The sequence below is a fragment of the Salvia hispanica genome, chromosome 2, assembly GCF_029641045.1.
Source record: "Salvia hispanica isolate PSC_SH4W2 chromosome 2, Shi_PSC_v1, whole genome shotgun sequence".
NCBI classification, from domain to species: Eukaryota; Viridiplantae; Streptophyta; class Magnoliopsida; order Lamiales; family Lamiaceae; genus Salvia; species Salvia hispanica.
The window spans coordinates 34,924,220-34,951,595 of NC_142693.1; the positions used below are offsets into that span (position 1 = coordinate 34,924,220).

The 27,376-nt window shown below is 37.0% G+C and overlaps 5 protein-coding genes and 1 pseudogene across 10 annotated transcripts; 2 read left to right on the forward strand and 4 right to left on the reverse strand.

Moving 5' to 3' along the window:
• On the forward strand, nt 1-3,807 carry LOC125223517 (SNF1-related protein kinase catalytic subunit alpha KIN10-like). Of its 2 annotated transcripts, none has more exons than XM_048126708.2 (11): nt 1-214; nt 757-938; nt 1,121-1,305; nt 1,420-1,602; nt 1,723-1,854; nt 1,935-2,120; nt 2,483-2,572; nt 2,651-2,734; nt 2,964-3,074; nt 3,234-3,470; nt 3,563-3,807. In XM_048126708.2, the coding sequence occupies exons 2-11, from the start codon at nt 761-763 to the stop codon at nt 3,713-3,715; spliced, it is 1,539 nt and encodes a 512-aa protein (XP_047982665.2). In that variant the 5' UTR covers nt 1-214; nt 757-760; the 3' UTR covers nt 3,716-3,807. The 2 variants fall into 2 exon arrangements, with proteins under 2 accessions (XP_047982665.2, XP_047982656.2); XM_048126699.2 differs by having other exon boundaries at nt 2-191.
• A 111-nt stretch (nt 3,808-3,918) lies between these two features.
• LOC125223531 (uncharacterized) lies at nt 3,919-10,485 on the reverse strand. Of its 4 annotated transcripts, none has more exons than XM_089063644.1 (18): nt 9,972-10,485; nt 9,780-9,878; nt 8,077-8,159; nt 7,880-7,964; nt 7,706-7,792; nt 7,342-7,403; nt 7,059-7,240; nt 6,865-6,925; nt 6,290-6,467; nt 5,668-5,706; nt 5,501-5,562; nt 5,299-5,335; nt 5,172-5,221; nt 5,024-5,090; nt 4,748-4,823; nt 4,577-4,662; nt 4,426-4,494; nt 3,919-4,339 (listed from the first exon to the last, which is right to left on the reverse strand). In XM_089063644.1, exons 1-18 carry the CDS (start codon nt 10,035-10,037, stop codon nt 4,280-4,282), a joined length of 1,449 nt encoding a protein of 482 aa, XP_088919770.1. In that variant the 5' UTR covers nt 10,038-10,485; the 3' UTR covers nt 3,919-4,279. The 4 variants fall into 4 exon arrangements, with proteins under 4 accessions (XP_088919770.1, XP_047982691.1, XP_047982685.1 ...); XM_048126734.2 differs by having other exon boundaries at nt 7,059-7,243; XM_048126728.2 differs by having other exon boundaries at nt 9,780-9,881.
• A 3,826-nt stretch (nt 10,486-14,311) lies between these two features.
• LOC125201516 (uncharacterized) lies at nt 14,312-15,340 on the forward strand. The gene is made up of 2 exons (XM_048099667.2): nt 14,312-14,944; nt 15,063-15,340. Exons 1-2 carry the CDS (start codon nt 14,375-14,377, stop codon nt 15,138-15,140), a joined length of 648 nt encoding a protein of 215 aa, XP_047955624.2. The 5' UTR covers nt 14,312-14,374; the 3' UTR covers nt 15,141-15,340.
• Nucleotides 15,341-18,234: 2,894 nt separating this feature from the next.
• Nucleotides 18,235-20,610, reverse strand: LOC125218882 (putative xyloglucan 6-xylosyltransferase 5). The gene is made up of 2 exons (XM_048120676.2): nt 18,955-20,610; nt 18,235-18,721 (listed from the first exon to the last, which is right to left on the reverse strand). The coding sequence occupies exon 1, from the start codon at nt 20,337-20,339 to the stop codon at nt 18,990-18,992; it is 1,350 nt and encodes a 449-aa protein (XP_047976633.2). The 5' UTR covers nt 20,340-20,610; the 3' UTR covers nt 18,235-18,721; nt 18,955-18,989.
• A 1,255-nt stretch (nt 20,611-21,865) lies between these two features.
• Nucleotides 21,866-25,208, reverse strand: LOC125217555 (protein NEN1-like; annotated as a pseudogene). Its single transcript, XR_016135209.1, has 6 exons — nt 24,913-25,208; nt 24,672-24,829; nt 24,407-24,453; nt 23,954-24,017; nt 22,549-23,307; nt 21,866-22,334 (listed from the first exon to the last, which is right to left on the reverse strand). The product of XR_016135209.1 is annotated as a protein NEN1-like (transcript).
• Nucleotides 25,209-26,373: 1,165 nt separating this feature from the next.
• LOC125193603 (uncharacterized) lies at nt 26,374-27,156 on the reverse strand. Its single transcript, XM_048091438.2, has one exon. The coding sequence runs from the start codon at nt 27,154-27,156 to the stop codon at nt 26,374-26,376; it is 783 nt and encodes a 260-aa protein (XP_047947395.2).
• Between the last annotated feature and the right edge of the window lie 220 nt (nt 27,157-27,376).

The window sequence follows — 27,376 nt, forward strand, 5'->3', positions numbered from 1 at the left end:
TGACTCAGCGCCAGCATATCTTAATCTTCTCTAAAAGCATATCCATATCTCTCTTAATCTTCTTAATCTAAAACCCAATTGCTTCTTTTTTAATCTAATTTGTACTCTTACTCATCTCTCCATTCTCTTCTAAAACTGCTCTCCCCTTAAATTCAGTATTACAACTGCGTTGGACAGATATTGTTTTACATGTAAGTCTCCTGCTTGATCAGAGGTGATTTCTAACTAAAAATCGGGGTTTTACAGTTGATCTGCCGCTCCAATTTTCTGAAAATGCATTTGCAAATGGCAATCTTTTCTTCGTCGCATAGTTTAGGTGGATGTCCAGTGTTTCAAATCCATATAGTATGATTTTGTAGATCGATTTTGTGATCAATTGGGTTTGTATTTTTGGTTACTAGAAGCAGAGTATCTCTGCCCCAACTTTGAAGTGCATAAGAATCAGGGTTTCAGTTGATTTTTAAAAAATTATGTTGCTCCCAGCTGCCAAACTATGCGAATTTTCACACGTATTGGATATATAGCTGAGGAGTTTGTTGATAGGTCATAGGTGCTATGATATAACAAGATAGAATTTTTTTTTGCACACGTATTTAGCTCGATAAGCTTTTAGTATACTCAAGTAATTGTGTTTTAATACACCAAGCATATAGCTCAATCATGGAATGTTTTGTGCCTGTTTTAATTTGGGGTAACATAATTGCATTAGGACTTCTGAGAAGTATTAGTCTCAGTGAATTGTTATTGTTTTTATAGAAACATGGATGCTGAAGGTGGGGCTGCGGATGCACTTCGGAGGAACTACAGACTTGGGAAAACGCTTGGGCATGGCTCCTTTGGAAAGGTCAAAATTGCGGAACATGTTCGGACGGGGCATAAGGTGGCCATTAAAATCATCAATCGTCGGAAGATGGGGGGTCCTGAGATGGAAGAAAAGGGTAAAAACATTTACTTCATTTAGAACAATAAAAGAGGTGTAAGACTCTCTTGTTGCAGTGGTAGAGGAGATGCCTTTTCTAGTCTCAAGTTTGGTGCTATTATGTTTGCATTTTGTCATTGCCCTTTCATTTTATGAGCAAAAGTGTTCTATAGCTTTCTAAGAGTCAGTGGTGTTATGCAGTGAGAAGAGAAATAAAAATATGCCGATTGTTTGTGCATCCACATGTGATCCGCCTCTATGAGGTTATAGAGACACCAACAGATATATATGTCATCATGGAGCATGTGGTGAAAGGAGAGCTCTTTGATTATATTGTGGAAAGGGGCAGGTTGCAAGAAGATGAAGCTAGACACTTTTTTCAGCAGGTAGAATCCTCTGTGTTTTTTTTGGTCTCTTATTGCTGACTTGCATGTGCAGATGATGTGTTAAGCTTATTTCAGTCAATACAATGTGCTGAATTCTATTTGTGTCTTTGGCAGATTATTGCAGGAGTGGAGTTTTGCCATAGAAACATGGTCGTTCATCGTGACCTTAAGCCGGAGAACTTGCTTTTAGATGGGAAAGGCAATGTGAAGGTAGCTGATTTTGGATTAAGCAACATTATGAGGGATGGACATTTTCTAAGAACAAGTTGTGGAAGCCCAAACTATGCTGCACCTGAGGTTGTACAATCAGCATGCTTTTATATGTAGAATAATATTTCTATAGTAATAATATTGTCTGTAAATTGTGCCATGATGCTTTTTATTTGCTCTAATTTAGTTAAATGAAGCTCATTGCAGGTTGTTTCTGGAAAACTTTATGCTGGGCCTGAAGTGGATGTTTGGAGCTGCGGTGTAATTTTGTATGCTCTTCTTTGTGGAGCTCTTCCTTTTGATGATGAAAACATTCCCAATCTCTTCAAGAAAATAAAGGTATATATACTAAATGTTTCCCGGAGCTTACAATGTTCGAGACAGATATTATTATATAAGTAACTTTTGATAAATTCTAGAGTGGAATGTACACTCTTCCAAGCCACTTGTCTGCTGGAGCTCGTGATTTGATTCCAAGAATGCTGGTTGTGGACCCTATTAAGAGGATAACCACTCATGACATACGAAAACATCCTTGGTTCAAAGTAAATCTTCCTCGCTATTTAGCTGTCACCCCACCCAATGCAACGGAACATCTGAAAAGGGTAACTTTTTCGTCCAAAGCTCTTTAGTGCTCATTTGTTTGATGTTATAACCGATGAGATGAATCATTGTTATGATTTTAACATTAAAAAGTACTTTTTCCTTCAGCTGTTCTTTGACTACGCATCTGCTTCTTTTTTTCTTTTTTCCCTTTGATATGCATTATCCTAGTGTAACATCTTGTTACCACCTACATTTTAGTTTGTTTAAGCAATCAATTGATTAGTGACGGCGTCTAACATCTTGCTTGCCCAGAAACGTTTGGAGTTACATTTCTATTATCCTTCCAGACGCTGACCACAGAGATCAAGTTTCCCAATTCATGTGCACCGGTAATACTGATGCAGTTTGATTATTCTTGCAGCTTGATGATGAGATCATCCAAGAAGTTCTTAGATTGGGATTTCAGAGGGGCCAGCTTATTGATTCACTGCAGAGCAGGCTGCAAAATGATGTAAACAACTACATAAATATCTGAATTATTTTAATCCTAAATCTTATAAATTGTTAATATTATGGCCTTATTCTGCAGGCTACTGTTGCATATTATCTACTATTGGACAAGCGGTCCCCCAATGCAACTGGCTACCTCAGTGCTAACATCCAAGAGTCCACGGTAGTCATATCTTTTTTCTCTTTTGCATATGTATACGGAACTATTATTCTCTGCAAAGATTTTTTCGAAGTTTTGCGTTTTCCAAGTCTCACAGTTTATATTTTTTGCATGTCATAGATGGTGATGCTTGTGCGATTAAAAATTTAGAAGACTGCACTTGCTAAATATTTACTGAAATTTGTGTTATTCTATGTTTCATGCATGGAAATTTGTTCGTCTCTTCTTTCAGGAAATTTGTTCTTCGGGACCTTATTCAGATCCTAATGCACAAGCCTTTCCAATTGACGGGAATTCATCACCCTGGATCTCAAGAAAGAAGCAATGGGCTGTTGGAATACAGGTTAAAATTATGAAATTCAATGTCTTTTTACTTGTGTTTGCGAACAGCTGTATAGTCGAAACTTGCACGCGCCCAAATATTTTAGTAACAAGCATATATAGTTCTAGCAGTAGTACATTTGGTCATGTGCCATAGTTCTCACGTTTGCTGCTTTTCCAGTCCCCAGCACGTCCAGGTGAAATAATGACCCAGATTCTCGGAGCTTTGCAAGTATTAAATGTCAGGTGGAAGAAGGTCGGGCACTATAACATGAAATGCCTCTTCACTCGCAGCATTCACAGCCTAAACAGCAATTCCACTAGTAACCACATGAATGACAACCATTATGCTAATGGCACAACTTCCATCAGCTCAAATGGATCGCAACCAAGCTCTGCTGTGAAGTTCGAGATACAGGTTGGGCTTATTCGAGATATTTCCATATATATATATGTATATCAGGATGCACGTCCCGACAATAATTTCGCTTTCATTTGATGTGATGACAGCTTTACAAAACCAGCGAAGTGGAGTATGTGCTTGATCTGCAGAGGCTCAGTGGTCCTGTGTTCCTGTTCTTGGATTTCTGCGCCTATTTCATGATGCGGCTTGAGTTCATTAGCATGTTAACTTCCGACAAAAAGTTTGTGACATCGATGTAGATATTAGTACTATTTTGCAAGGTTACTTATACCACTTGTTAGGATTTTTTTTTGTGTTGGAAATGCAAAAAATTATAACTGGCATTTGTATATACTTGCGAGTATTTTTGTGCATAACACTCACAGCCCTGTCTGATTACGTGAATACTTTACTTTAAATTCCTTGCAAACTCAAATATAAAATGCAAGAAGCATTACAACGATTGAAATAACTGCTCAATCTTGCTATGTTTATGACTTTACAATCGACTTAAACAGTAATCTTGATACATTGAGTGAATGGAATTAAACAGCAGGCAAAATGATACACACCAAAAATGGAATTGATGTACTATTTACTGCATGTTAGAAACTAGTAATTCAGTTGTAGTATTTAATTTTTACAGTATACGATAACATCCATGATTATGGTTCCTTGCTGTATCTCTTTCCCATTTCCCATATTTGAAAGGTATGTATGATCCCACTGCTGTGTGGATCAATGAATAATATGAATAAGCTGGTAAATGAAAGAATACCAACAATCAAATTGTCAAATAATGTCACACGATGTAGAATAGCATTTCACTGCAGCCTACATCCTTGCTCTTCCGCCTTCATAAAGAGAAGAGACCTTGTAATCCTCTGCAATAACACGGGCAACACAGTTTAGTTGTGCGGCAATGAGGCATTAGGAAGCAATACGTAAAGAAGAGAATCATCTTTGGTACCTCTCGAGTATCTCTAAGCCGAAGGAGCTCTAATCTTTCTGATGGCCTACGATTTGTCAATGTAGCAAGCTGCATAATCGGGCAGGCCATCAAATGATGCCATGACAATGTTATTTCAGTAATGATTCAACTAAAATGTGCATTAGCATACCCAAAAACTGAAGCGCTCAGGATCACGTGTGGGAGTGGGGGGCATCAATCCTTCGGCTTTAAAAAGCTCTGCACGCCTTATTCTATCTGTAGGGGGGTTGTCGGGAGTTAATGAGAAGATTTGGAATATGAAAACATGATCAAATATCCTATAAAAAAGTATCGCAGTTACCCCCTTGTGCTGCTTCTTGTGCCTCGTTTATCCATTGGCGAGCTAAAACTGCTGCCTTATTTGTCATCTCCAGCAACTGTAAAAGATGAGACGAACAAACTTCTTTTAAGAAAATGAAAAAGCAGAGAAGATGGCGACAATTGAAGCATAGCAATCAATTGTCGACTGGAGGAATGAGGATAATAATGTTTGTTCTACTATGGTTGTACTCCTATTTATTTTGGGTAATTATGGACACCATGCAAGGAAATCCAAATAGTATCAGTTAGTACTCACATCATTTCTTTCACTTCCCTCTGGCGGAGATATGTCATTCACCCATTCAACCTCGGCTACACGGTATCTTCAGATCAATAAAAAGTGAATCAGTTTTATAAGCTATGCTAGTGTATGAAGTGGTCGCTAAAAAGTTGCGAGAAATTACCCATCTTGATCCCAATTTCTAATGATACGACATCTCCGCCGACTTTCAACCTGCATCCATTAGTTGTCTGTTACCAAATGATGTAGAAAGAAATGCACAGAATTATGTAGCTTGCTTATAGTTTTACCTCTAAAAAGAAACGCCCATCTGGAAGAGGCTCGCAGCTGCATTAATAACAGAACAATAATCATATGTATTAATGCAGTGTAGTGTCAACAAAAGCAATCCATATTCCCCACACAAAAAAGTAAGGTGGGATTCAAACAAAATACTAAAATAGAAGAATACGAAATTATAAGAGCATTGTCCAACTATTAGCAATCACCTACTCCGTAATCTCCACCTCACATGCATAATCAACGACTGAACCAGTTGATGGGTCAATCACAACCTGCACCATATAACAGGCAGGAAAATAAATGAGCATATACATTGGACCCTAACAGTTGTTATAATTCAAGTATGAAGAAACAACTCAGGTAACATCGTATTATACCATTCCCATCCGGCGATTGCCCTCCATTATCCTCCTCACCTGTTGACACAAATTGGGGGACTTAAAATCAGCCAGCAACGAGATAGTTATTAAACCTATACACACTTAATATGCCCACAAAATTACTTCTACCTCCGTCCCTCAAAAATACTTAGAAACTATTTCCATTTTGGGACAAAGGGAGTATTTTTTAGGACTGAGGTAGTATTAGAACAACTTGCTTCACAAACTAAAACAGTCAGCCACTATACTAAATAGACAAAAGTTCTAAGATCAGATAATTATTCATTCATGTTATTTCAGATATAAGCAGCGAAATCTCTTTTAGCTACTCTATGGAGATCGTATCTTTATATTAGGGTGGGCTGGTGGCATGAAAAGCTGATCTGCCACTTAAAATAAAAATAAAAGGTTAGGTGCCGGTCCTATTTAAAAGTGTAAAAGATACTCTCTTAGATGGGAAAAACTCCTAGATATAGTATAGCGACTCCCTTAAGACTTTTATTTCTCTAACAGTATCACTGCCTTTATAAATAGGACAAAATGTAAAGAGGGAGTTCAGATCTTCAGAACTAAAAAATCGGTTGAAAGAATGGCATGCAGGGAAATTTGGCTAGCTCACCATAAGTCTATAGCGCGGTTCAAAAATGTTTAGCTGTAACTTCTGGCACGGTAGTATAACATCCATGGCAAAAAGAGGCAACAAATCAGGACCAGGGTTTGTCAAACTATGTTGCTCCGATTTCCTCTCTGCATATTCCTCTGGAAAGCTCTTCTCTATGATGTTGTTCAATGTGACACTGCAAATGCCAATCAATTGACAAGTTATACATGTCGCATATGTAATGTGCTTGCTGATAGTATGGATCTGTAAAATCTAAAGCTTTGAGCAGAGTAATAAGACTTGATATGAGCCACGCTAGTCGTAGCTCAAATTTTAAAAGCTTGTTCAGGATCATGTGGCAGGCCTAGTTAACATAAATGTTTCAAGCTTGAGCTTGAACATAAGTATTTGTTTGGGTAGAAGTAGAATATATATCTAAACGACTCAATAGGCTTAAATAAGTCCGTGAGCATTAAATATGTTTAATTAATTTACTTTAGCTCAGCTGATAATATGAGCCAAAACTCGAACTTCTAATACTTAGCTTAGCTTGGATCCATCTATGAGAGCAAGTACAACAGTAGAAAACTAACCTGATTGCACATGTCCTGGGGCTAATAAACAAAACAGTACGACACAAAGGACATCTATTACCTGAAAATAACATGCCAGATACAAATAAAAATGCATCATATAAACAGTAAACAGAATCATAGAAATTATTGAAAAAATAACAATGTAGAAAATGGAGTAAGGCAGACAAAAAGGTGGAGACAGGATATAAAACCTCGGTCCATAGTCTGAAACAGGCATGACCGACAGAAAGAATGCCCACAAGGAGTTGTGATTGGTTCGTACAGTAACTTCAAACATAGAGTGCAATCATAATCATCTGTTCGTTGAGGGTTTATATGGCTTCTCCTCGGAAAATTATTGGCTATTTTCTTCTCTAAATTTGAAAGAGCATTGCTGCTGACAGAAACATTACATGATTATTCACAAGTTTATACATAGGAAAAATATAGGTAGTATGATGCAAATACAAGTTGAGAAGGAACTCTCTACATTACCTTTGAGGATCAATCTGAAGGCCTGACCGAATAACATCTTGAGCCAGCTCGTACTTTTCCAACTGACAGGAAGATAATAAGGAATGACATTACACTATGAAGCAAGATGCAGCACCACAAAAACTAAAAGTAACAAGTAAATTGCCTATATGATGAAATTGTGCATATACAAGTTTAGATGCAGAGATCTATCAATTGTTAACTGTTGTAAACCTGATCGTGAAAGAAATTTTCCTGAGTATGATGTCATTTTTTGAATCGCTACTAAGCCAATAAATGTCTGTCAATTGTGAACTCTTTAGGAGTACGTAAACCTAATAATGAAAGAACTTTTCCTGTGTATCATGTATTTTTCAGTTCTTACCAAAATAAGAGCATTAGCCTTAAGAATGTGGGAGGCTGCTGTATTACTTTCCAGATTCATCACCTTCTCCGCATCATTTAGTGCAAGCTAAAACATATTTTAAACATGACATTAATAGGAAATCTCAATAAAGTAAGTAAACATCGGGAGAAACACTATGATAAGGGTACACACCCCAGCATGAGTTGTTGGATCCAACCCATTCAACGGCCTATGTTCTGAAGCAGAAGGAGGCCTGCTTCTGAGGAATTGGCTAATCCTGGGTACAGATGAAAAAAACAAGAAACAGAAACCTAATCATACCATTCAAATTAAAAGGGCAGATTGTTCATATACACTGTCATGATAAATCATGGTTAAGGACCACATACCGGAGATAGGCAGCACATCGGTTGCTCAGAATAATAGAATCATCGGGCTTAATGTGGTTAGCTCTCGAGTATAATTCAATTGCCTGGTATAAGTTGACAGCGAGTTCATGAGTACTATCCAGAAAGGCAAACCAATTTACTAATGCCTAGCAATAAACAAATACTATATGAACTAGACAGTGTTTATGCGTAGTCTGGCCATTTTCTGAACTAAATGCACAGCACTAATTAAATTTACTGGGCTAGCACCAACTGTCTTCACTCTCCTGATAGAGCTTAAACCAAACAAATTTGATGTAAAAATGATTGTGATGTTACTAAAGTTGACCCCCAATAACTTCACAAGTAGCAATTGCAAACAGAACCCCGGATGTTGTAAGGACCTAATCAGAAAAAAAAAATGAAACCTCAACAACTTACACCATTCAAAAATGTAGGATAAATAGGTAAAGGAAATCAGGGACTTGGTGCAATCAGAAATGTTCTCTCGGAACAATCCATACCAGGGTACAGTGAATCTCAAGAGTACATGAATATATCTTTATGTGTGAAAAAATTTATGGATGATCTATATTTTCAGAATAGGAAGATCAAATGGCTGATGATATTGAAAAAACCTACTACTCTGCCCTTTAATATAAGAAACTTATAAATGGAGATGAAAATGAAAAATGCAAGAATATAGGAATTAGTGGTGCTTTCTCAGCATCAAAGGATATGATGATTGTAACCAAAAAAATGATGATTATCAATTGAACACGACTAGGTTCCTAAGATTTGAGCCATCATTCCCCAGCCTATCTTGGTTCATCAATCGTCTTAATAAAAGTGCAACCTTGGAGCATCAGAACAGAATATAAACACCACCCATACGAACCAATAACAAGCAGCAAGAATTGGATAATACTCCAGAAGTCCTAAAGGCACTACATTGTTCATGTTCCACTTCCACCAACACCCAGACCATAGCCAATAAACAGATTTCGGGCCACCAATGTCAATGAACTTTCAAAGAAAGGCTGATGTCTTCTTACGTTTCTCAAGGCTAACACGTTTCCCAAGGTTAACACCTAATTCTCCAAATACAGTGTTTCTTATTCCCCATGAGTGAAATGTTTATCATCTACAGCTTCATATGTGTAAACTTTCTAAAGCTTTAGCTAGCCATGGAAAATTCTCCACATTAGCCTCTGATTAGGGTCAAACAGATTCAAGAAGTATGGGGTACCATCCCAATATCCCATTGCATTACGTCAAAATACAAATCAATGATTGAACCAAAATTGTGCTTCTTGCATTATTAAGATTATCTTTATCCTGACACCTGTCTTCTAATACCTCAACTTACATGACTTGGACCACAGGAGGGGGTTAATGCTTACTTACGCTTCAACCAAAAATAGAAAACACCATTAAGGAACTCCTCCCTGCAACAGCCTAAAGCATAAGACCTAAAAGGCTCAAAAACATAAGGCCAAAGCCCTCTGAACGCAAATGCACACTCAGGCTCATAGGATGAAGAACAGAAAATCTAAGTAAACCACCAACTAAGTACTAACATTCTTCCAATTCCATACCATTAGACCGATGTGTTCCACAAAGAAGTCCAAATTTTGAAACAAGACCAGATATACAGACCTTCAACCCGATAACGAAAAATTCGCAATTAAATGAAGGGCTGAACAAGAAGGGCGGCAGATAACCTGATCTAATCGATCTTCACGAAATGCCGTGTTTCCCCTTTGCATGAGGTCGTAGAGATGGCTATACCGCTCCCATGAGATTGATGATCCCTCCCCATTCTGCTACACAAATCAACACCAACCGGTTAGTAAACGCATACAAATATTAACTCACACACGCAAACAGAGACAGAGATGCATATTAATTCAGACCCATGGTAAATCCTGGACATCATCAATCCCTTCCAAGCTGAATCCGGCAGCAGTAGAAGTCTCCATTTCAGCAATTGATTAATTATCCCACAGAGAGCATGAATCAGTTATAGATTAGTTGAATGAACAAAACTGGGCGTATATCCAAATGAAAGAGGGCGACGTATAACCAATGGAGAAGTAGTTTAATTGATGAATGGGAAAGGAAACTGTGGCGGAAGTGGTGAATGGAAGCGCCGTGTTCGCCCCTGAATCCTTCGTTATACACTTGGACTGTATTCGTTTACGTGTATCTCTCTCACTACTACACTATGCTCTTCTCTCTCTCTCTCTCTTTCAACGCCTACATATGAAAATGTAGGCGCATCAGAGGTAAAGTATGGGCTGTGGATTCAGTTATGCATGTAAAACCATGGAAATTTCTCACGCAGTGATTGTGTGATGATTTTGTGTGGATTTGATGGAGAGGTTTCGTTCTGGAATTGAAATTTGCCCTAAATTTTCACCGCTGTTTAAGAGAAAGGTTTTACTGTCTTCTCTCTTAATTCTCAGCCGATTGTATTTGAGCGTGACGCGGCGTCGGTGAAAATGGCACGTGTTAGGATATTAGTGGCCAGATGTTGTGACTGAGTATGCGCCACGTCGTCCTTCGGTCCCACGAAGTACTGTGCATTGGGATCACTACAACGAAAAAAGAAAAGTCATTAAAATATTTTTCAATGCTATTAAAGATATATATTTATATTTCTAAATCTATCACTAGCACTGTAAAAATAGTAATTATTGATGTTCGAATTAAAATTAGAGGATTTAAATGTAAGTGTTCAAGTGAAAAATTAAGTTAATTTATTTTTAATTTAAAAATGCTTTCTTTTGTGTTAAGAATTGTTATTTTTTAAAAAAAATTCAACACAAGTAACTTCGTCTCAATTTTTGTGTCCTTGTAAAATAAGTTTTTTTGTAATGGATAGCTTTTATTCAAGGTGTATTTTTTTCGTCTCATTCAAAATGGAGTATTTTTATTCCGACATCTGAATTTATTATTTTATGTATTGATATAATATTCGTTGCTTGTGTGATTGATCAATGAATAGGAATCAATTTAAGAATAGATGAATCTCTGATAAGTCATGGATGGATTGAATGACACCACGAGCGAGTGTGCAAATTCATTTTATAAAAAGTCGCATAAGTTTCTCAGTAAATTGAAAATTCAAAGAAACTAGCTACTCAAAGGCAATAAAACTTATAAAGTACTCCATTATTGATAATTGAATAGACAATTTCAACACACGTATGAGTATGAGGCGTATATGAGATAGTACTATTTCTAAGACATGAGAAAATACAAAAAAGAAATATTTAAAAGAAAAATATAATTGTTACACTAAAAAAATACTTATCAAATCAAAAACTTTTCATCAACTATTCAAATCAAGTAGTACCAAAATAAGATAGGGAAGCTCCCAACATGAGAATTTTTATGTACATCTAGAAGCAAATGTCGTCAAAGGGCTCGATTCATGGGATTTGAGATAGAATGTTTCAACTTTCAAATAAGGAATGTTGAAAAGTTGAAAATGATAGAGAAATAGGAAAAATATTGTCGGTTTGAATTTCACTGAAATATAAGAGGTATTTCAGCTCGAAAAATAATCAATTATATTTGACGAAATTAAGTTGACTATTAACTCTTATTTTTGGTTGTTCATTTCACATTTTCACTATATTATCACTATTATCTACGTAAATCTTTAGAGAGCTCACTTCATTCTTGGTAATTGTTTTTCACTTAACATGATCTCCCTCATTTTATCCCTTTATATATGGATTTTTTTTTATCTTGATGAACTGGATCTAGTTAAGCTAATAACCAATTGATCGAGGTTCCGTCAATACTTATGGTCTATAACAAAACAATCGACAAAAATTCACAAGATTTATTCCAAACCAAGAGGCAGTTTATGTAAACTTACATGTTTGTTTTACATCAATAGTGTCAAATAAGGTATATATGTGTTGCCAAAATTCCAAAATATTAGAAGACATCCAAAGTCATAGTAATTCTTGAAACATCAACACATTGAAAAAATCATACACATTCGCTTGTCATATTGAGTATGGTAGTTTTATGATGTGGTCGATTCGATACTTTATTTCTTTTACTAATCATCTCAAATTATGATAATATATTGGGTAAATTTCTTGGCAAATTACAAAATAACTAGAAATTCCAAAGGGCATTTGCCCATAAATGTTGAGATGCGATAAATGATAATGTTATGGGAGAATATAAATGTATATCCCCACATGAAAAGTTGTGGCTGCGCTGCCACACCCCTGATTATAGATAATGTCAAATATGGCTGTATTTGAAGATAGTCATGTCACCTCAACCACCATTTGTCCCAATTATGCCATAGACTAATAATTTGTGTTCTTTTTTATGGTATGTTTTTAACTAAATATATGCTTGTGAAATTTAGAGCTCATTTCAGTACTGTATTGGCGATATCAAATTAATTTAATTAATTATTTTATTATTAAGAAAATAAAATTTAAATTAAGATAAGAGTGAAATGCTTGACCGCTTAGGTATTTTGTAAATTAAGATGTAAAAATTACCACAGTTTTATCATTCCCAAATATCACTGGCAATTTTCCCACCGCCCAATTCCTAAAAAAACTAAATCAAAACCAAAATTTAAATGTCAAAAATTTAATGGCAAAAGTGAACAACAACATCATTTCGAATGGATACTCATAGAGGGACAAAAGAAATCAAACATCTAAGTAATTTTATATAATTGGGTCAAGATTAATAAGCTAATATTCGTTTAATCTCTACTATCAAACACACTCTTATAATCATATCATTGTTTGGGTCTTGTATTTTGATAGTATTAATCTTTTAGGTTCTCAAATAAAAATGAGTATATGTTCTATCCGACATAATTATATAAAAAAATTTAATTCTACTAGTTTATAGTATATGAACTTAATAAACTATTTAATCATACAGTTTTAATTGACAATAATTTTCTTTCGCAAAATATGATTCATATTTGAATCTTTCCCTATAATAAAAGCTTCATGTATAGTTTGCATACAATTCTTCTCCTACGTGTTAACAAATTAGGATACAAAAGATTCAAATTCAAAATTCAGATTTTTTTTTAACTCAAACAATTAACGTGTTACGGTAAGAATCTTTTTTAGAATCACAAAGACACTCTTTGGCCTTTGGATGAGTTACTTAATCACCTAACTTACATGTATTTTTAAAAAAAGAATCTTACTAACTAGTTGAGTTGTGTTTATTCTGTCGACAAATTGAGGAAAATCAGAGGCTCACAGCCGTACTAACTACTAAGCAAACAATACGGTCATTTGTTCCGTGACAAACCGAAATATACTGAATGCTTGAGAAATTTAATGAAAATAATAACATTAGTCTTCGTCTTACATAAAATCGATTACTAAACTAGCCGGTTGGTAATTTACGAATATTGAAGCTTTTGAATTCTGGTATGCCAACAAAAGGCCGAATTAGAATCTCTCCAATTTAATTCAGTATTCGTGGACTGTGGACATATTTTATTTGCAAATCACATGATGTAGCCGTATCCTTTATTTAATGGAAAGTTGGTGTTAGTTAGGTATTAAGATGGTATGGAGTAAGTTAAATAGGCATATAGTATATGAGAGAGATGAAGTTAAATAGGCATATAGTATATGGGAAATTTTGCAATGTCCCTTGCTAAACATGAATGACTGACTAGTTGACGACAAAACACAATTTTAATTGATATGACATTTCTCCTCCATCTAATAAGTCAGGTTCGAGTCACCACAAAGTAAGTAAATGAATAACCATTACCAACCATTTTTTATAAAAAGAACTATGAATGACTACTTCTGTTATTTGTACATAATTTGCGAATGAATTATAAATTACTCCATATGACTACAATAAAAAAATCTAAAAGTGGGCTTTCACAATGTAGACCCATTAACCCATTAGTAGATGTCTAAAGCCCATGTAATTTGGATATACCAGGCCCAATACATGTTGGATTTAAATCCACTTAATAATTAATGCAAACTTTTAAAATAAAATTCAAGATCTATTTCACTGATTAAAATGTTGCAATTAATTACTTTAACTTGTTATCTATCATTTTCTATTGTTTTCATTATTTCTGCCTCAAAAATAAATAAATAGTAGTATATTTCAACATTTTATGCTAAAAACGGCCAAATTAAAGTAGTAGGGAGTAGTAATTTTTTAAAATTTTGGTAAACTGTATTTAAAATTTTTAATGCAATAGTAGTATATAGATTTGTGATAACAAATCAAAAAAGTGCACAAACAAATCTTGAAATTCCGGCGTTCAGCTGAAATGGCGGTCGAAGAAGGAGATGCGACGGAGCCGCTACCACTACTCGCCGCCATATCACCGCTGCCACCGTGGTCAATTGTCGCCATCAGAAACCTCAAAAAACACGAGCTCGACAATCCCCCAATCGTCTTCCCTCCCATCGACCACGAAAATCTCCACATTTCTCCCCAATTACCCCCTTATTCGCATCAAATCTACAAAATTCACGCCGGAAACCGCCAGATTTCGTTTTCAGATTCCGATTCGGACTCCGATTTGAACTCGTCTTCCACGTTTTCACCGTCGGATTCGAGTCCCCCGCCACTCTCCCCGATTTCTCCGGTGAAACCGGCGGATTCAACCGGATGGTTCAATTCGTGGACGGACCTGTTGAATCCGACGGTGAGTGTCTTGTTGCGGTTCCTCCGCAGTGCGTTGACCGCCTCGCGAGGGGCGCTGTTGACTAATTATCGGTCAGTGGCGTTCGCCGCCGCACTGGCGGCATTTCTGTATTTCCGACGGAGGAGGAGACTGCGCGGCGGAGAAGAGAGCAGGGAGCGGCTCGTTGGCATCATCAGAAAAAGAGATGAGGTATTCCAGGAATTTGGGTAGTGAGGCGCTTAGCTCCTCCATCTGTTTGTGATAATGTCTGTGTGAACAGAAATTTGCTGTCTCGAGTGAAATTGATTTTAGAAAATTTGTTTTGCAGAAAATCAATGAGCTGTTGAATCAAATATCTCGGATGAATCAGATGCTGATTGCAATTCAAAAAAATCCCACTTCCTAGGAGATTGGATGCTGAATCATAGAGTAGAAGTATTATAAAGATTGTACAAATTGTTTTCTTGTTTATCCCTTGTTGATCTAGGGAGTATATGTAACACTATATGGGGAGCTGCTTCTTTGCAACAACAGAATTATCAATTGTCATGATATTATATGGTCTTGCCATGAATATTAGGGCCAAATGATTACTCATTTTTAGGGTACACTCATGTTCTTGATATTTACTACTACTCCCTCCATTTCCCAATAAGTGTGTTCCATCCTGATCCGACACTAGTTTTAAAAAAAAACTATTATCTCCATTCTATGATAAGAGTCACATTTTACTATTTCGATTTGTGGGTAAAAGTCACATTTCACTTTTTTACCACAGATAGTAAGCAGGTCTCACATTACATTAACTCACTTCACTCATATTTTATTACTATAAAAATAAAAAAGTATGTCACATATTCTACTAACTTTTCTAACTCATTATACTTAGGGCTGTCAATTTTTGATCCGACATGAATCCGCACGAAGTTAACCCGACACAAACACGCATGTTTAGGATTTGGGTCCTTATAGGGTCGACCCAGTAAGAACCCGAAAATTTTGGGTTGGATCTGGCCGGGTCGGGTTGGGTTATCCGTTAAGAAAAAAAAATTTATTCTTATTATTTTTATTAATTAAAATAATATATTAAATTTAAATTTTATTAGTAAAAATATGATTAATACTATTATTAATTATTTTTCATGATAAAAAAATATTACTGCATACTTAAATTTTATTAAAAAATAATTATTTTAACTTTATTAGTTAGATTTAATTTTAATATACTTTAATTTTATTATTTGAATTTAAAAAATATTTTAATTAATTATTTTAATTTTATAATATATTATTTTATCGTGTAATATCAATTTTTAATTATATAATATCATATGTCGGTCGTTTTCGTATGGCATTTATATTGTTTAGTAACTTACTATCATTAAAAGATGACCGATATTTTTTTGGATGACACGAAATCCGTACGAATTTGTTTGGGTTGAACCCGATATGAACACGAGATTTTGGGTTGGGTTGGGTTGGGACCCGATAAGGTTGGGTTGACCCGATAGCGACCCAATCCGCACGATTTGCCAGCCCTAAATTTTATTCTTTACTTTTCTTAAAACTCGTGCCCACAATAAGAGTGACTCCTATTGTGGGACAGAAGGAGTACTTCTTCCTTCCCACAATAGGAGCCACATTTGTTGTCGGCACGAGTTTTAAAAAATGTAAAGAATAGTGAGTTGAAAATATTAGTATAATATGAAGTCTATTTTTTTATATTGCTTTTATAATAAAATGTGAGTGAAGTGAGTTAGTAGAATGTTGGACATACTTATCATTTATGGTAAAAGTGAAATCTGACCCTTATTGTGGAACGGACCGAAATGCCAAATATGACTCTTATGTGACGGAGGGAGTATAAAGAAAATGAGTTGAGAAAGTTAGTGATATGTGAGTACTATTTTTATACATTAGTTTTATAATGATTTCATCTTTGAAAAATAAATTTTTTTAAAATGACACGGGTTTTAATGTATATTCAGTAAAGTAAGAAAGAAGAATTAGTAAAGTAAGAGAGAAAAAGTACGGGTGAGGATTCTCTGTTGTGCTATTTAGCACAACAGGGGCTGCTGTTAGATACAACATAATAAAATAATCAAGTAAATAATATAAAAAAAAACTTAAATATGTATATATTATTTTAATATTGTGTTAGAGACAATAACTCATGCTGTGCTAAATAGCACAGCAGGGGATCTCAATTCGAAAAAGTACTCCATTCGTCCCATGTTAATAGACATACTATCTTTTTGACACGGAGATTAATGAATAGATACTCCATCCGTCCCAATATAAGTGGGTCATATTCCTTTTTGGGATATCCCACCATAAGTGAGCCATTTTTCCTTTTTAGCAAAAAATCATATCTCTTACTTTATTCTCCACCTACTTTACTCTCTATTCACTCATCTACTTTTCTCTCTCTCATACTTTACTCTCTCCACTTTAACTCTTTAAATATCAATTCCTTATATCTCGTGCCGAAAAGAAGTGCTTCGCTTATTTTGGGACGGAGGGAGAATTTAATATATGAAGTTGGGTGAATAAAAGACTCCCTCTGTCTGCGAATAGGAGTCCCGTTTTTCCCTTTTAGTCCGTCTGCGAATAGGAGTCCCGGTTTACTTTTACCACAAATGGTAATAGGGTCTCACCTTCCACTAATTCATTCCACTCACATTTCATTTAAAACTAATATACACAAGTGAGACCTTTATTCCACTAACTTTTTTCCACTCACTTTCCTTAACATTTCTTAAAACTTGTGCCGCCCATAAATGAGACTCTTAATGGCGGACGAAGGGAGTAATAGAGAGAGAATTGAGTAAGAGTGCTGAAAAAGTATAAGAGAAAGGTTGTATTGCTTTTTACCAAATATAGAAATGACTATATTGTGTTGGAATGTCCCAAGAAAGAATATGACTCTATTAACATGGAACTGATGGAGTAGTAAGTAGTGTTAGCGGATTGTGTGGTCCACTTCCTAAAATAGAAAATTTCTATTTTAACGAATGGACCGAAATGGATTTTCTATTTTTAAGGGATGAGAGTAGTATAATATAGAGAAAAATGAGTCGGTAGAATATTGAATCTATTACCAAAATTAATAAAAGTGAAATGAAAAAATTAATGAAGGATGAACTAAAATGAATAATAAGGACATGACTATACTCCTTTCATCCCATTATAAGTGTAATGTACCTTTTAAAGCCGTTTAACTATAGATACACATTTTTTTTCTGGCAAAGAAAACTCCTCCATATCTCTTTTATTTTTGTCCTAATTCTACTTTTTATCTCTATTTTTTCTCTCTATTAGTACTTTATTATCTTTATATTTGACCACTAAATACCACTATCTAAAAATCTTTGCCTAAAATAATGTGTGGTGTGTGTAATGGGAAGGTGGGGTATTATGTACTCATTGAATGATTGTATCCTTTTTTTAATCTTTATCTACCTGTCATTGTCTAACAGTACAAGAAAAGTGAGAGTACGAGGAAGAAACTTCTTTTTACCAATAAAATATTTCAGAATTCTCCTTCTTCAGGATTAACATGTCCAGAAATTATCAACAAATAGTTGTCACTTGTCACACATAAAGGGAAGACCAAATAGTACATATATCTCGAATCTTATCAAGTCCAGCTAACAGAATACATGAGAAGAATGTACATCAAACACGGAGATCATATAAAGATGCCATCTTTGAGTTTGTAGAGCTAGTAATTTGTGCCTGTTATATAGTAAAACTTTCATCTTTATATCATGTAGTATTTCATAATAATGTGGTACTAGTTCAATCTGTTCGCATCCGAAGCCAACTTTTTTATAGCACTACCTATTAGAGGCTATAACTAATGAAAAAGGCTAAAACAAACAACTATTTTAAAGAACCTCCCATGTTTTCTTGCTTTACATGTCCAAGTCCAACAATACCTCCCTGTGGTTTTGAACCGATCTACTCGTGGGTGAAAGCCGTACACTGCAAGACAAAATGCAAGTATACAACTCAGTCATTCATACAGAACAATAATCTTGAACAATTCAGCAATGTATAGTTGAATGAAATCCAGATCAAGTACCAAAAAAACAAAAAAACAAAAACTTCCAAGATTAGTAAATAGTATAACCAACCAAATCAAGCAAGTAAACAGTGATCCAAAGGACATTGAAACAGAGAATGTCATCAAACTCAAAAGCCAAACAGATAATTACCTGCAAGATGTTCTCAAAGGCGACCGGCGGGGTAGCTAGCTCTGAGGTTCAGTAGTGTGGCGAGCTGCATGCCGAATATCAAACTGATCTACATTCACCAAAGGAGCAACAGTTTCATTCCTGATCCTCTTAATATTTGGGCTCACCAACCCCCTATGCCTAAACCCATACAAGTTCAAAACTTGATTATCCGCAAAGTTGAAAGCTCTCTCCATACTCTTCAAACACCTCTCCACCGGATAATCCCCATAGCTACCGCAGGGCTTGCACCCCACAAAATGCGTCACAAACGGCCACCTCGCATCTCCCAATCCTGGGTGGTACTTCTCAATCATCTCCTCGTACTGATCCACCAACCCCTCCCAAAACCCGTGCAAGTAAAAGCTATTCTCCACATACACCTTGCTCATCCACCGCTCCTTCTGCGAAAGGAACAGGTATATCAAAGCAGACTGATCATCCGCCTCAAACGCGGGCCGCCCCTTGAGACTAGCAGTCAGGATCTTCCCAGCCTCCTCGCGCAACGGACCCTTGGGCCCCATTGGCGCCCATGCGTCCAGCAAATCCAACGACCACTGGCAGTTCCGGAACAGGAAACTGCCCGTGTTCAACGCAATCCACGACTTCTGATCGAAGAGCAAATCAGGGTAGCCATGGATGACCATGTTGTAATCCTTATACTTGGAAACCGGAATCTCAAACACCATGTCTGTGAACAGAGCATCACTATCCATCCACCAAATCCACTCCACCTCCGGATGCGACAGCATCAGGCGGCGGAGCAGCGGCAATTTAGCCCAATACCCTGCCATTTCCTTATCTAAATGAGCCATGTTATACAAAATCTCAATTCCATGAATCCTACAGTAATCAATCTTGTTTTTCAGAGCCTTCAATAGATAATGATCGCCAATTGCATTGTCACAAGGAGTCGGCTGCGAGCCAGTCACTAGCAAAATCCTAGGTCTTCCCTTAACAAAATTCGGAAATTGGGGGTTTTTCTCAAGCCATACCTTACGATCTTCGTCCCAATTGCTGATCCTCGGCCCCAAACTGAAAGTATCATTCAGGCTCAGAAACCGCTCCTGCCCCTCGTCCGGGTCGCTGGGGTCCTTATCGGATCGGATCTCCGCCAGAATCCGATTGGTTTCCTCAATCAGATGCTGATTCTCCGCGTCGGCTTCGGAGGTAACGAGGCTCCCGATCCCAATTGTGCCGCGAAGGACGAGAATCGTGACGAAGCCGCAGAGGATAGTGATCTTAATGTTGTGGAGCGTCTTATTGATCTGCCGCCCCCGCAGCAGCAGAGGCCCGCCCCTCCCCCGCGCTCCGCCGTTGGTCGTCGGAAGGCGTTTCTGAGCGGAGAATGGTCCCCCCGATCCCATCAACTCGGATTAGAGTGAGAAATTGGTAGGGTTTAATGAGGATTAGGAATTTGGGCTTGGTACTTCAGAAAATTGACATGCACGCAATCAAAATCAGTGTTCCTTTCACACACTTCTCTCTCTCTGTATAATAATAATAATAATAATAATAATATAAAAAGTGTGAATTTGGAGAAGAGGAAGGAATGTTGCAGGCGCACCGATTCTTCTTTTCCTTTTTTATTTGCTTCTTCGATGAATTTAATTGGAGGATTCAAATTGTTGAATGGAAATTTGAATTGAATAGTAATTATGGGAATTAAAAATATGACGACGAAGACGAACAATGCAGGCGACAAGGTGGCTGCTTTATGGAATGGATTTTCACGCGTCATGTTTTTGTTTCTTTTTTATTACTATTAATTAATTTACTGACTCTTGTTCTTAATTATTCCTTAATTGCAGTCTTGGATTTTCTTTGCCCACCATTCTTGGTCAAATCTAGAATTCTTTCTTTTCTGTTTGAGATTTCATGAATTAGGGGCAATCTCCAATAAATTGGGGGGATTCTGTACATTTTATTGATTTTGAATTAATTACTAATATCGTTTATAATGTTCTTTAGATTTGTTATGCAAAGACCGGTGATTTACAGAATCACTACTACTATTAAATGATTAGGCAGACATTCTTGAACAACTCGTCTTCCTTAAATGGCAACTAATATATTTCAATTGCACAAAAAGCAATTGATATTTGAGGAAATTGAAAAAGTATGAATTTAAAATAACTATTTATGGTAAGCTACCCGAGATTTTAAATATCGGACTGTATATAATCAGCAATATCGTGAGTAATATACATTGATATGGACGTGTTTTCGATAGGTAAAATTGTGTTTTAGATGTGGAGTGTGACTCGGTGTGTGATATGGAATAGCTATTATCACTATAAGATTGGCATATGAAGGTAATATTGGAAACTATCACCGTATAATATTGACATATGAAGGTAATATCGAAACATTCTTCGTTTTTTAATTAGTGTCTGTAACTGCAAATGACACATATTTAAAAATAAATGCATATCTTTTACAATCTTATGTAGTCAGAATAATAAATGCATATACATAATTTATTACCATTGGGAAATTATTATAGTACATGTTAAAAATAGAAAAATATCATAATTATATTCTCAATTAATGAAATTTGACATTTATATATCGGGGTAAATTGCTAAAAGTACCAAATTTAGTCAATTTTCAATCAATCTCGCAATTTTTTAAAAAAATACTCCTAGCTGTGAAATCGTAATTTTGACATTTCAGTTGTATAATACCCAAAAAAATCTGGCATATTGTGTGTCTTTATGACCATTGTAATTTTTCTATTTTTTTCTTTCCCAAAATTTTACGTAATTCTTCACATATATTATTCCAATTTTTAATAATATGAGTGACTTTTCAAATGGTTTAATTTGCATTGGTCAAATTCGGCGTATTTATTCAAATTTCTCATGGTCGAAAATATCTCACCATCATAATTTTCCAAGTTAGTATGTCATATTTACACATTGCTCTTTTTGAAATAGATAAAATGTTATAAATGCAAGAAAGCCAGAAAGGCTACTCTCATATCTTACTTCTAACATCTATACCACTTGTAAGCAGTAGTCTTGATTTCCAATAAACAATTTGCCAGACAAGTTAATAAGCATAAAATGTCTTCATTTACAGCATCAGTACTGAATTCCTGTGGCTTAAGCCTTTAACTTATCATCAGCTTGGTGACAATCAGCTTCTTTGCCACTAATCGGATGCCGGCATTTTGCTGAAAATCATAGGCAACCACAGAGAAATAGGCATCAACAAAGGTACCGGGATTGAACAGAGAATTCAGTTCAGCAACGTCGAATCTACTAAACGTAAGCCTGTGCACGGTTGAAGTTGAAATCTCCTTCTGGTATATCTCTGTTGTCCATCGGTTGATTTCGCCATCAGCTAAAGTGGGGAGGCTGTGTATTTACATAAAGTAAATTTAGATCTTGAATTATATCAGCATCAATCACAAGCAACAGCATTCAGATAGCTTTATACTATTTGAAAGTATCATTATTCTTTTCCTGAACCAGAAAGAAAGCATATAGGCCAAACAAGTTAAAAAAAGAAGGGAAAGTAAAATAGTGTAAATATATGAATGCAAATCAAAACATAGAATAACCAACTTACTGCAATCTGACAGTGGGAGAATTGAAGAAGCCTTGTTTCCTAGCTACTGCATGATGCCACTCGGAGGAGCTACCAGAATCAGTGGAAAGTTTCTGGGCTAGCCTATCAGCTCCGTCTAGAATATTGCACAAATTCTGTGATGCATCCACAACAAAATTCAAACGTGGCCGACCTGCATGATCTAGAAACTTCGTGCTGAACCCAAAGCGAACTTTCAGGCTTGCACATTTAAGTTGCAAAGGGGAGTTTTGGTGTAATATATGCATTCTTTGAGTTCCAGGGTAAGAGGGTGCAAGAGTAACAGATATTAAAGGTATTGAAACTCCATCAGGCTCCAAGAAGTCATTACAGCTATGCAAAGGTCCATCCTCTACTGCAGTTGAAGACTCTTGAGATATTATGGCAGCTTTCTCTTCTTCCTTATCGTCCTCCGGGAGAGGCTCCTCCATTACCGCAAGCATCCCACCCAAGTCAAATGGGCCAACACTTGCTGCATTGGGTTCAAGTGACCCATTCACTTCACCAGCTGTTTGTGTCATAAGCATATTCACTGACGATGGAGATAATGTTGATGGAAATTCAATCTTCACTGGAGATATAGTTGATTTTGAAGGATATGCAAACTTGTCACTAGGTGATTGGATAAGTCCATCCTTCCCAATCTGCTCTGTGGATTTTTTTTCCATTACTTCGACTTCTTGTGATCGCATTGGGAGAAACCCAGCTGTTCTCAGTAAATATGTCTGGAAGGCTGGATTCCTGCAGTAAAGTGAAGAGCAAATGTCATAGCTGATTCAACAATTCAATTAAACATTTGACAGCATAAGAAAAAAGAATAAACAAGGTTATGGTAGAGTAGATGAATTATTCAATAAGAGTTTGCCAAAGGGCAGCAAGTTTCTGTTTCAAGTAACAAAACTCTTGGCTTGCGAGTATGGTAATCGCCCTCTTGAACGAATAAAATAGTGCACTTTAGCTCTGGCATTATCTCATAAACAAGCTTCCATGGAACAGAATGTGCCTCCTGTAAGAATTCACTTCATAAAAGTAGAGGTTCGTTTTTTTGGAGGAAATTCCAGTTAGTTGTTGCAAGTTAAACACAGCAACATAATCAAGATTCTAGGTTTCTGGCCATATCTCCAAATGCCAGGATTATGAAGTCATTTTAACCACATGTTGTTGTATTATTGACATAACCATAAAATACAACCGTTCAACTATTACCATTTTTCACCTTTCTACTCTTCAGAAGATTATGATATAATGCCATCGGAATTTGGATAATGTCATTTTATGTGTAATAAAGATGCAGTAGGTCAGAATGGTGTATTAAAAATAGGTGATAAAACTCAAATTCACCGAGCTCTCAACGTTCCTCATAGAAGCAACAAATCAGAGAAATTACCAATAACAGAACTGCTGCACAGTACTTAAGGACTTCAAGATTCATGCGTACATCATCCAGGCTCCTGAAGAATAGCATCAAATTGCAAGTTAAGTAAAATTTCATGGATAGAAAGACAACATCACAAGCCTCTTGGATCTTGGAATTTCAAGAAAAAAAAACAATGTGTCCAAAGTTTACTATCTGAGCATCTTAAATTACTAGTAGTACTTAACCATGGGGAAAATAAACTGCAATTAGTTGTAATCATCCTTATTTATTAAAAATGTCTTCATTCATAATGAAATGAGTAGATCAATACAAGCATGCCACATATTTTACTATCACAATGTTGAAAAACATTTTCGGACAAATAAAAGTATTCTCAACTCGGGACGCCCAGATGTATAAAAGCGTGAATCTTAAAAGTAAAAGATAAGAACATAATATTGAAAACAAAGAGATGGCACTCACCTATGTGTTTGCTTCCCAATCCCAAAATAAGTTGCAAGACTTGCCATCTGGAAGCAAATTTCAGTATCATTACTCAATAAACATATGAAGCATCCTCACATAATCATCAAAAGCAGAGCAAATCTAATTTTTTAGAAAGGGCAAAAAGAGCTTGACAAGCATAAAAGACGAGCAATGCTTGATTTTTCCTACAGATCAGAATTAACTAAAAAAAACAAAGACTTGTGTTATCCAATGGTGATGGAAGCATATAGAAAAAATCAACCTTCATATCACCAGCTCTTCTTCCAAACTTTCGCGTTAACAGCAGTAGGGAATCAATAGTCCCTTTAGGCTCCGGAGGTGGCATGTTAATCTCGGCAAATGCCTCTCGTATGCGAGCACAATCAAAGCGCAATATGTTATGGCCAGCCCATATTCTTCCTGAGTGTAGAAATGAAATAAACGACAATGGAAAATTGCAGCAATTGGATGAAACCCTAATTGCGTAGAAAGGGGAATATTACCGTGCAGCAGGTCGTAAACGATGTCTGCAATGTGAGCGAAAGTGGGAGCAGAAATGACGGCGTCCTTGGTAATGCCGTTGCTGCGGACGGAGAGAGAAGTGATATGGGAGAGGTCGGCGGGGCGGACGAGGGTGGAGTAGCTCTGAAGCTCGACCAGCTTCCTGGGGCAAACGAGGATGGCTCCGAATTCCAATATGGCGAAGCCCTGGCCGGTTCGGGTGGGAACAGCTGTCTCCACGTCCAAGAAGGCTATCTCCGACCTTTCTTCCGCCATTTTTGCAGTAGTAATATGGATTGCTGAAATACAGTACTACTTCAATGGAAACTTGGTGAAGAAGAATGATTATGGAGAGAGAATGAGTGTGAACATATCACACGAAACAAGGATGCTACTTGTGTTACTGTTTTCCCCCAGCACAAGGAGTAGAATAAGATAAACTTTACTGCCTTAGTCCATGACTCATTTATAGTGTCATTTTAACTCGACGTGATTTTAATAAATTGTTCAACTTTACGAAAATTATGTAAAAATAAGTTAGAGAAATGTGAACTCCACTTTTATACATTAATTTTATAATGCAATATGATATGAGTAATATGAGTTAGGTGAATGGTGAATCCCATTACCTAAAATGGAAAAAAGCAAATGAGACTTTAAATTATGGACAAAAGAGCATCCTTAACTCTGTTCCGGTTTCAGGTTCCAAGTTCCCTTCACGCCATCATTCCCCTAAATTTCAGTCTCGGGCCACAACTCCTCTAACCTGCGGGCCTCATTCAGGTCTCATCCAGACCAAAACTATTAAATTGTACTGTTCACAATTTACAACCTATTTTTACGCGTGAAATAACAAACGTTGAACAATTAAAAACACGAAAAATTCGTTCTTCATTCGGAAATTGAAAATTACAACATAGAAAATTTAAAAAAAAAACATAAAAAAACGTCAATACTGGAAAACGTTGGTGCGTGTCCAAATTTCTTCAATTAGATCCGCTTGGAGGCGAAGTGTGTGCTTCTTCTTGGCACATCGCAGCTGAACGGGCCATGACATTGTGCAGGTCGGGAGGAACACCCTACACGGGAGGGTCGGAGACAACGTGGTTACTAGCGGTGCTGGAGCTTGCATCGTCGCTCCATGACATTTTCTCTCTCGTCCTCAACGATCATGTTATGCATTATGATACATGCATACATGATGTCGACGGTTAGTGGACAGTGCCATCCACGGCCCGCTCCCTTCACCATAGCCCACCGTGATTTGAGGACTCCGAATGCACGCTCCACATCTTTCCACGCCGCCTCTTGATTTTGGGCAAACAATGACCTCTTCGGCGTTATCGGACATGTGATAGTCTTCACGAACACGGGCCATTGAGGGTAGATTCCATCTGCAAGATAGTTACCCATATTGTACCGACGCTCGCCCGACACACAATTGTTGAACAATGGAGACTTGTTCAACACATTGAGGTTATTGTTCGACCAGCGACACCAAAGTAGGTATGCCAGATCCACAATCGTTGGTCGACAACGGCCTCTAACACTATCGTCGGATGCGTGCCCATATGCCCGTTAGTGTATTGTCCTCTCCAAGCTGTTGGACAATTCTTCCACTGCATGTGCATACAGTCAATGCTTCCTAGCATCCCCGGGAAGCCATGTCCTCGCTCGTGCATGTTCACCAACCTCTGGGGGTCGTCAGTCGTTGGCTTTCTGAAGTATGTATCCTTGAATGCTTCGATTAATGCCCGACAGAATTTAGCTAGACAATCTCGTCTAGTATGTTTGCTTACATGGAGATACTCATCGAACATATCTGCACTAGTTCCGTAAGTGAGTTGACGTATGACAGATGTGTATTTCTGCAAAGTTGATACACTTTGCCGGCCAACGACATCGGTGGTTTGCATGAAATACGAGTCACGAGCTTCAATTGCGTTGACGATGCGCAGGAATAAAGTCCTTTGCATCCGGAACCGACAACGGAACATCTGATCACTCCATCGAGGATATCTAGAGAAATAATATGTGAAAAGCCTCAAATGAGCTTGTTCACGGTCTCGGTGGATATACATCCGAGTCCGTGGTACGCGGACGTGTTGTTCGTTCCACGCTTGAACACCAGCTTGGTAGCGAGCAACCTCGTTGTTGATTTCCTCTTGGATTGCGGGTATCGCCTCTTCTAACATTCTGGAAATTTGAGCTTCGATTGCTCTTTGAGCATCCGAACGAGGAGGCATTTTTTACAGATATATTTGCGAAGGAGAGAAAATGAAGTAGAATAGAAATAAAAATAGTGTGGAATTTATAGAAGAAATTTCGAATTAAAAAAAAAATCAAAATTGGGGCCCGGGTCCGGCCCGAACCCCCTCCTATGCCGGGCCGGGACGCAACAGGTCACGGCCCTGGAAGCTCCATCGCCGAGCCAGGCCGGAACTGGGCACGGACCCGGGACGCACC

Bases quoted from the DNA above. Each gene is read 5' to 3' on its own strand.
- LOC125193603 (XM_048091438.2), bottom strand. From the start codon at position 27,156: ATGCCTCCTCGTTCGGATGCTCAAAGAGCAATCGAAGCTCAAATTTCC.
- LOC125218882 (XM_048120676.2), bottom strand. From the start codon at position 20,339: ATGGGATCGGGGGGACCATTCTCCGCTCAGAAACGCCTTCCGACGACC.
- LOC125223517 (XM_048126708.2), top strand. From the start codon at position 761: ATGGATGCTGAAGGTGGGGCTGCGGATGCACTTCGGAGGAACTACAGA. The intron at 2,573-2,650 runs GTAAACAACTAC...CTTATTCTGCAG, and splicing joins AGAGCAGGCTGCAAAATGAT to GCTACTGTTGCATATTATCT. The intron at 2,735-2,963 runs GTAGTCATATCT...CTCTTCTTTCAG, and splicing joins CTAACATCCAAGAGTCCACG to GAAATTTGTTCTTCGGGACC.
- LOC125201516 (XM_048099667.2), top strand. From the start codon at position 14,375: ATGGCGGTCGAAGAAGGAGATGCGACGGAGCCGCTACCACTACTCGCC. The intron at 14,945-15,062 runs GTATTCCAGGAA...TTTGTTTTGCAG, and splicing joins TCATCAGAAAAAGAGATGAG to AAAATCAATGAGCTGTTGAA.
- LOC125223531 (XM_048126720.2), bottom strand. From the start codon at position 10,037: ATGGAGACTTCTACTGCTGCCGGATTCAGCTTGGAAGGGATTGATGAT. The intron at 7,965-8,076 runs GTATGTGGTCCT...ATCTGTACCCAG, and splicing joins CGATGTGCTGCCTATCTCCG to GATTAGCCAATTCCTCAGAA. The intron at 4,495-4,576 runs GTATGCTAATGC...CCGATTATGCAG, and splicing joins CTGAGCGCTTCAGTTTTTGG to CTTGCTACATTGACAAATCG.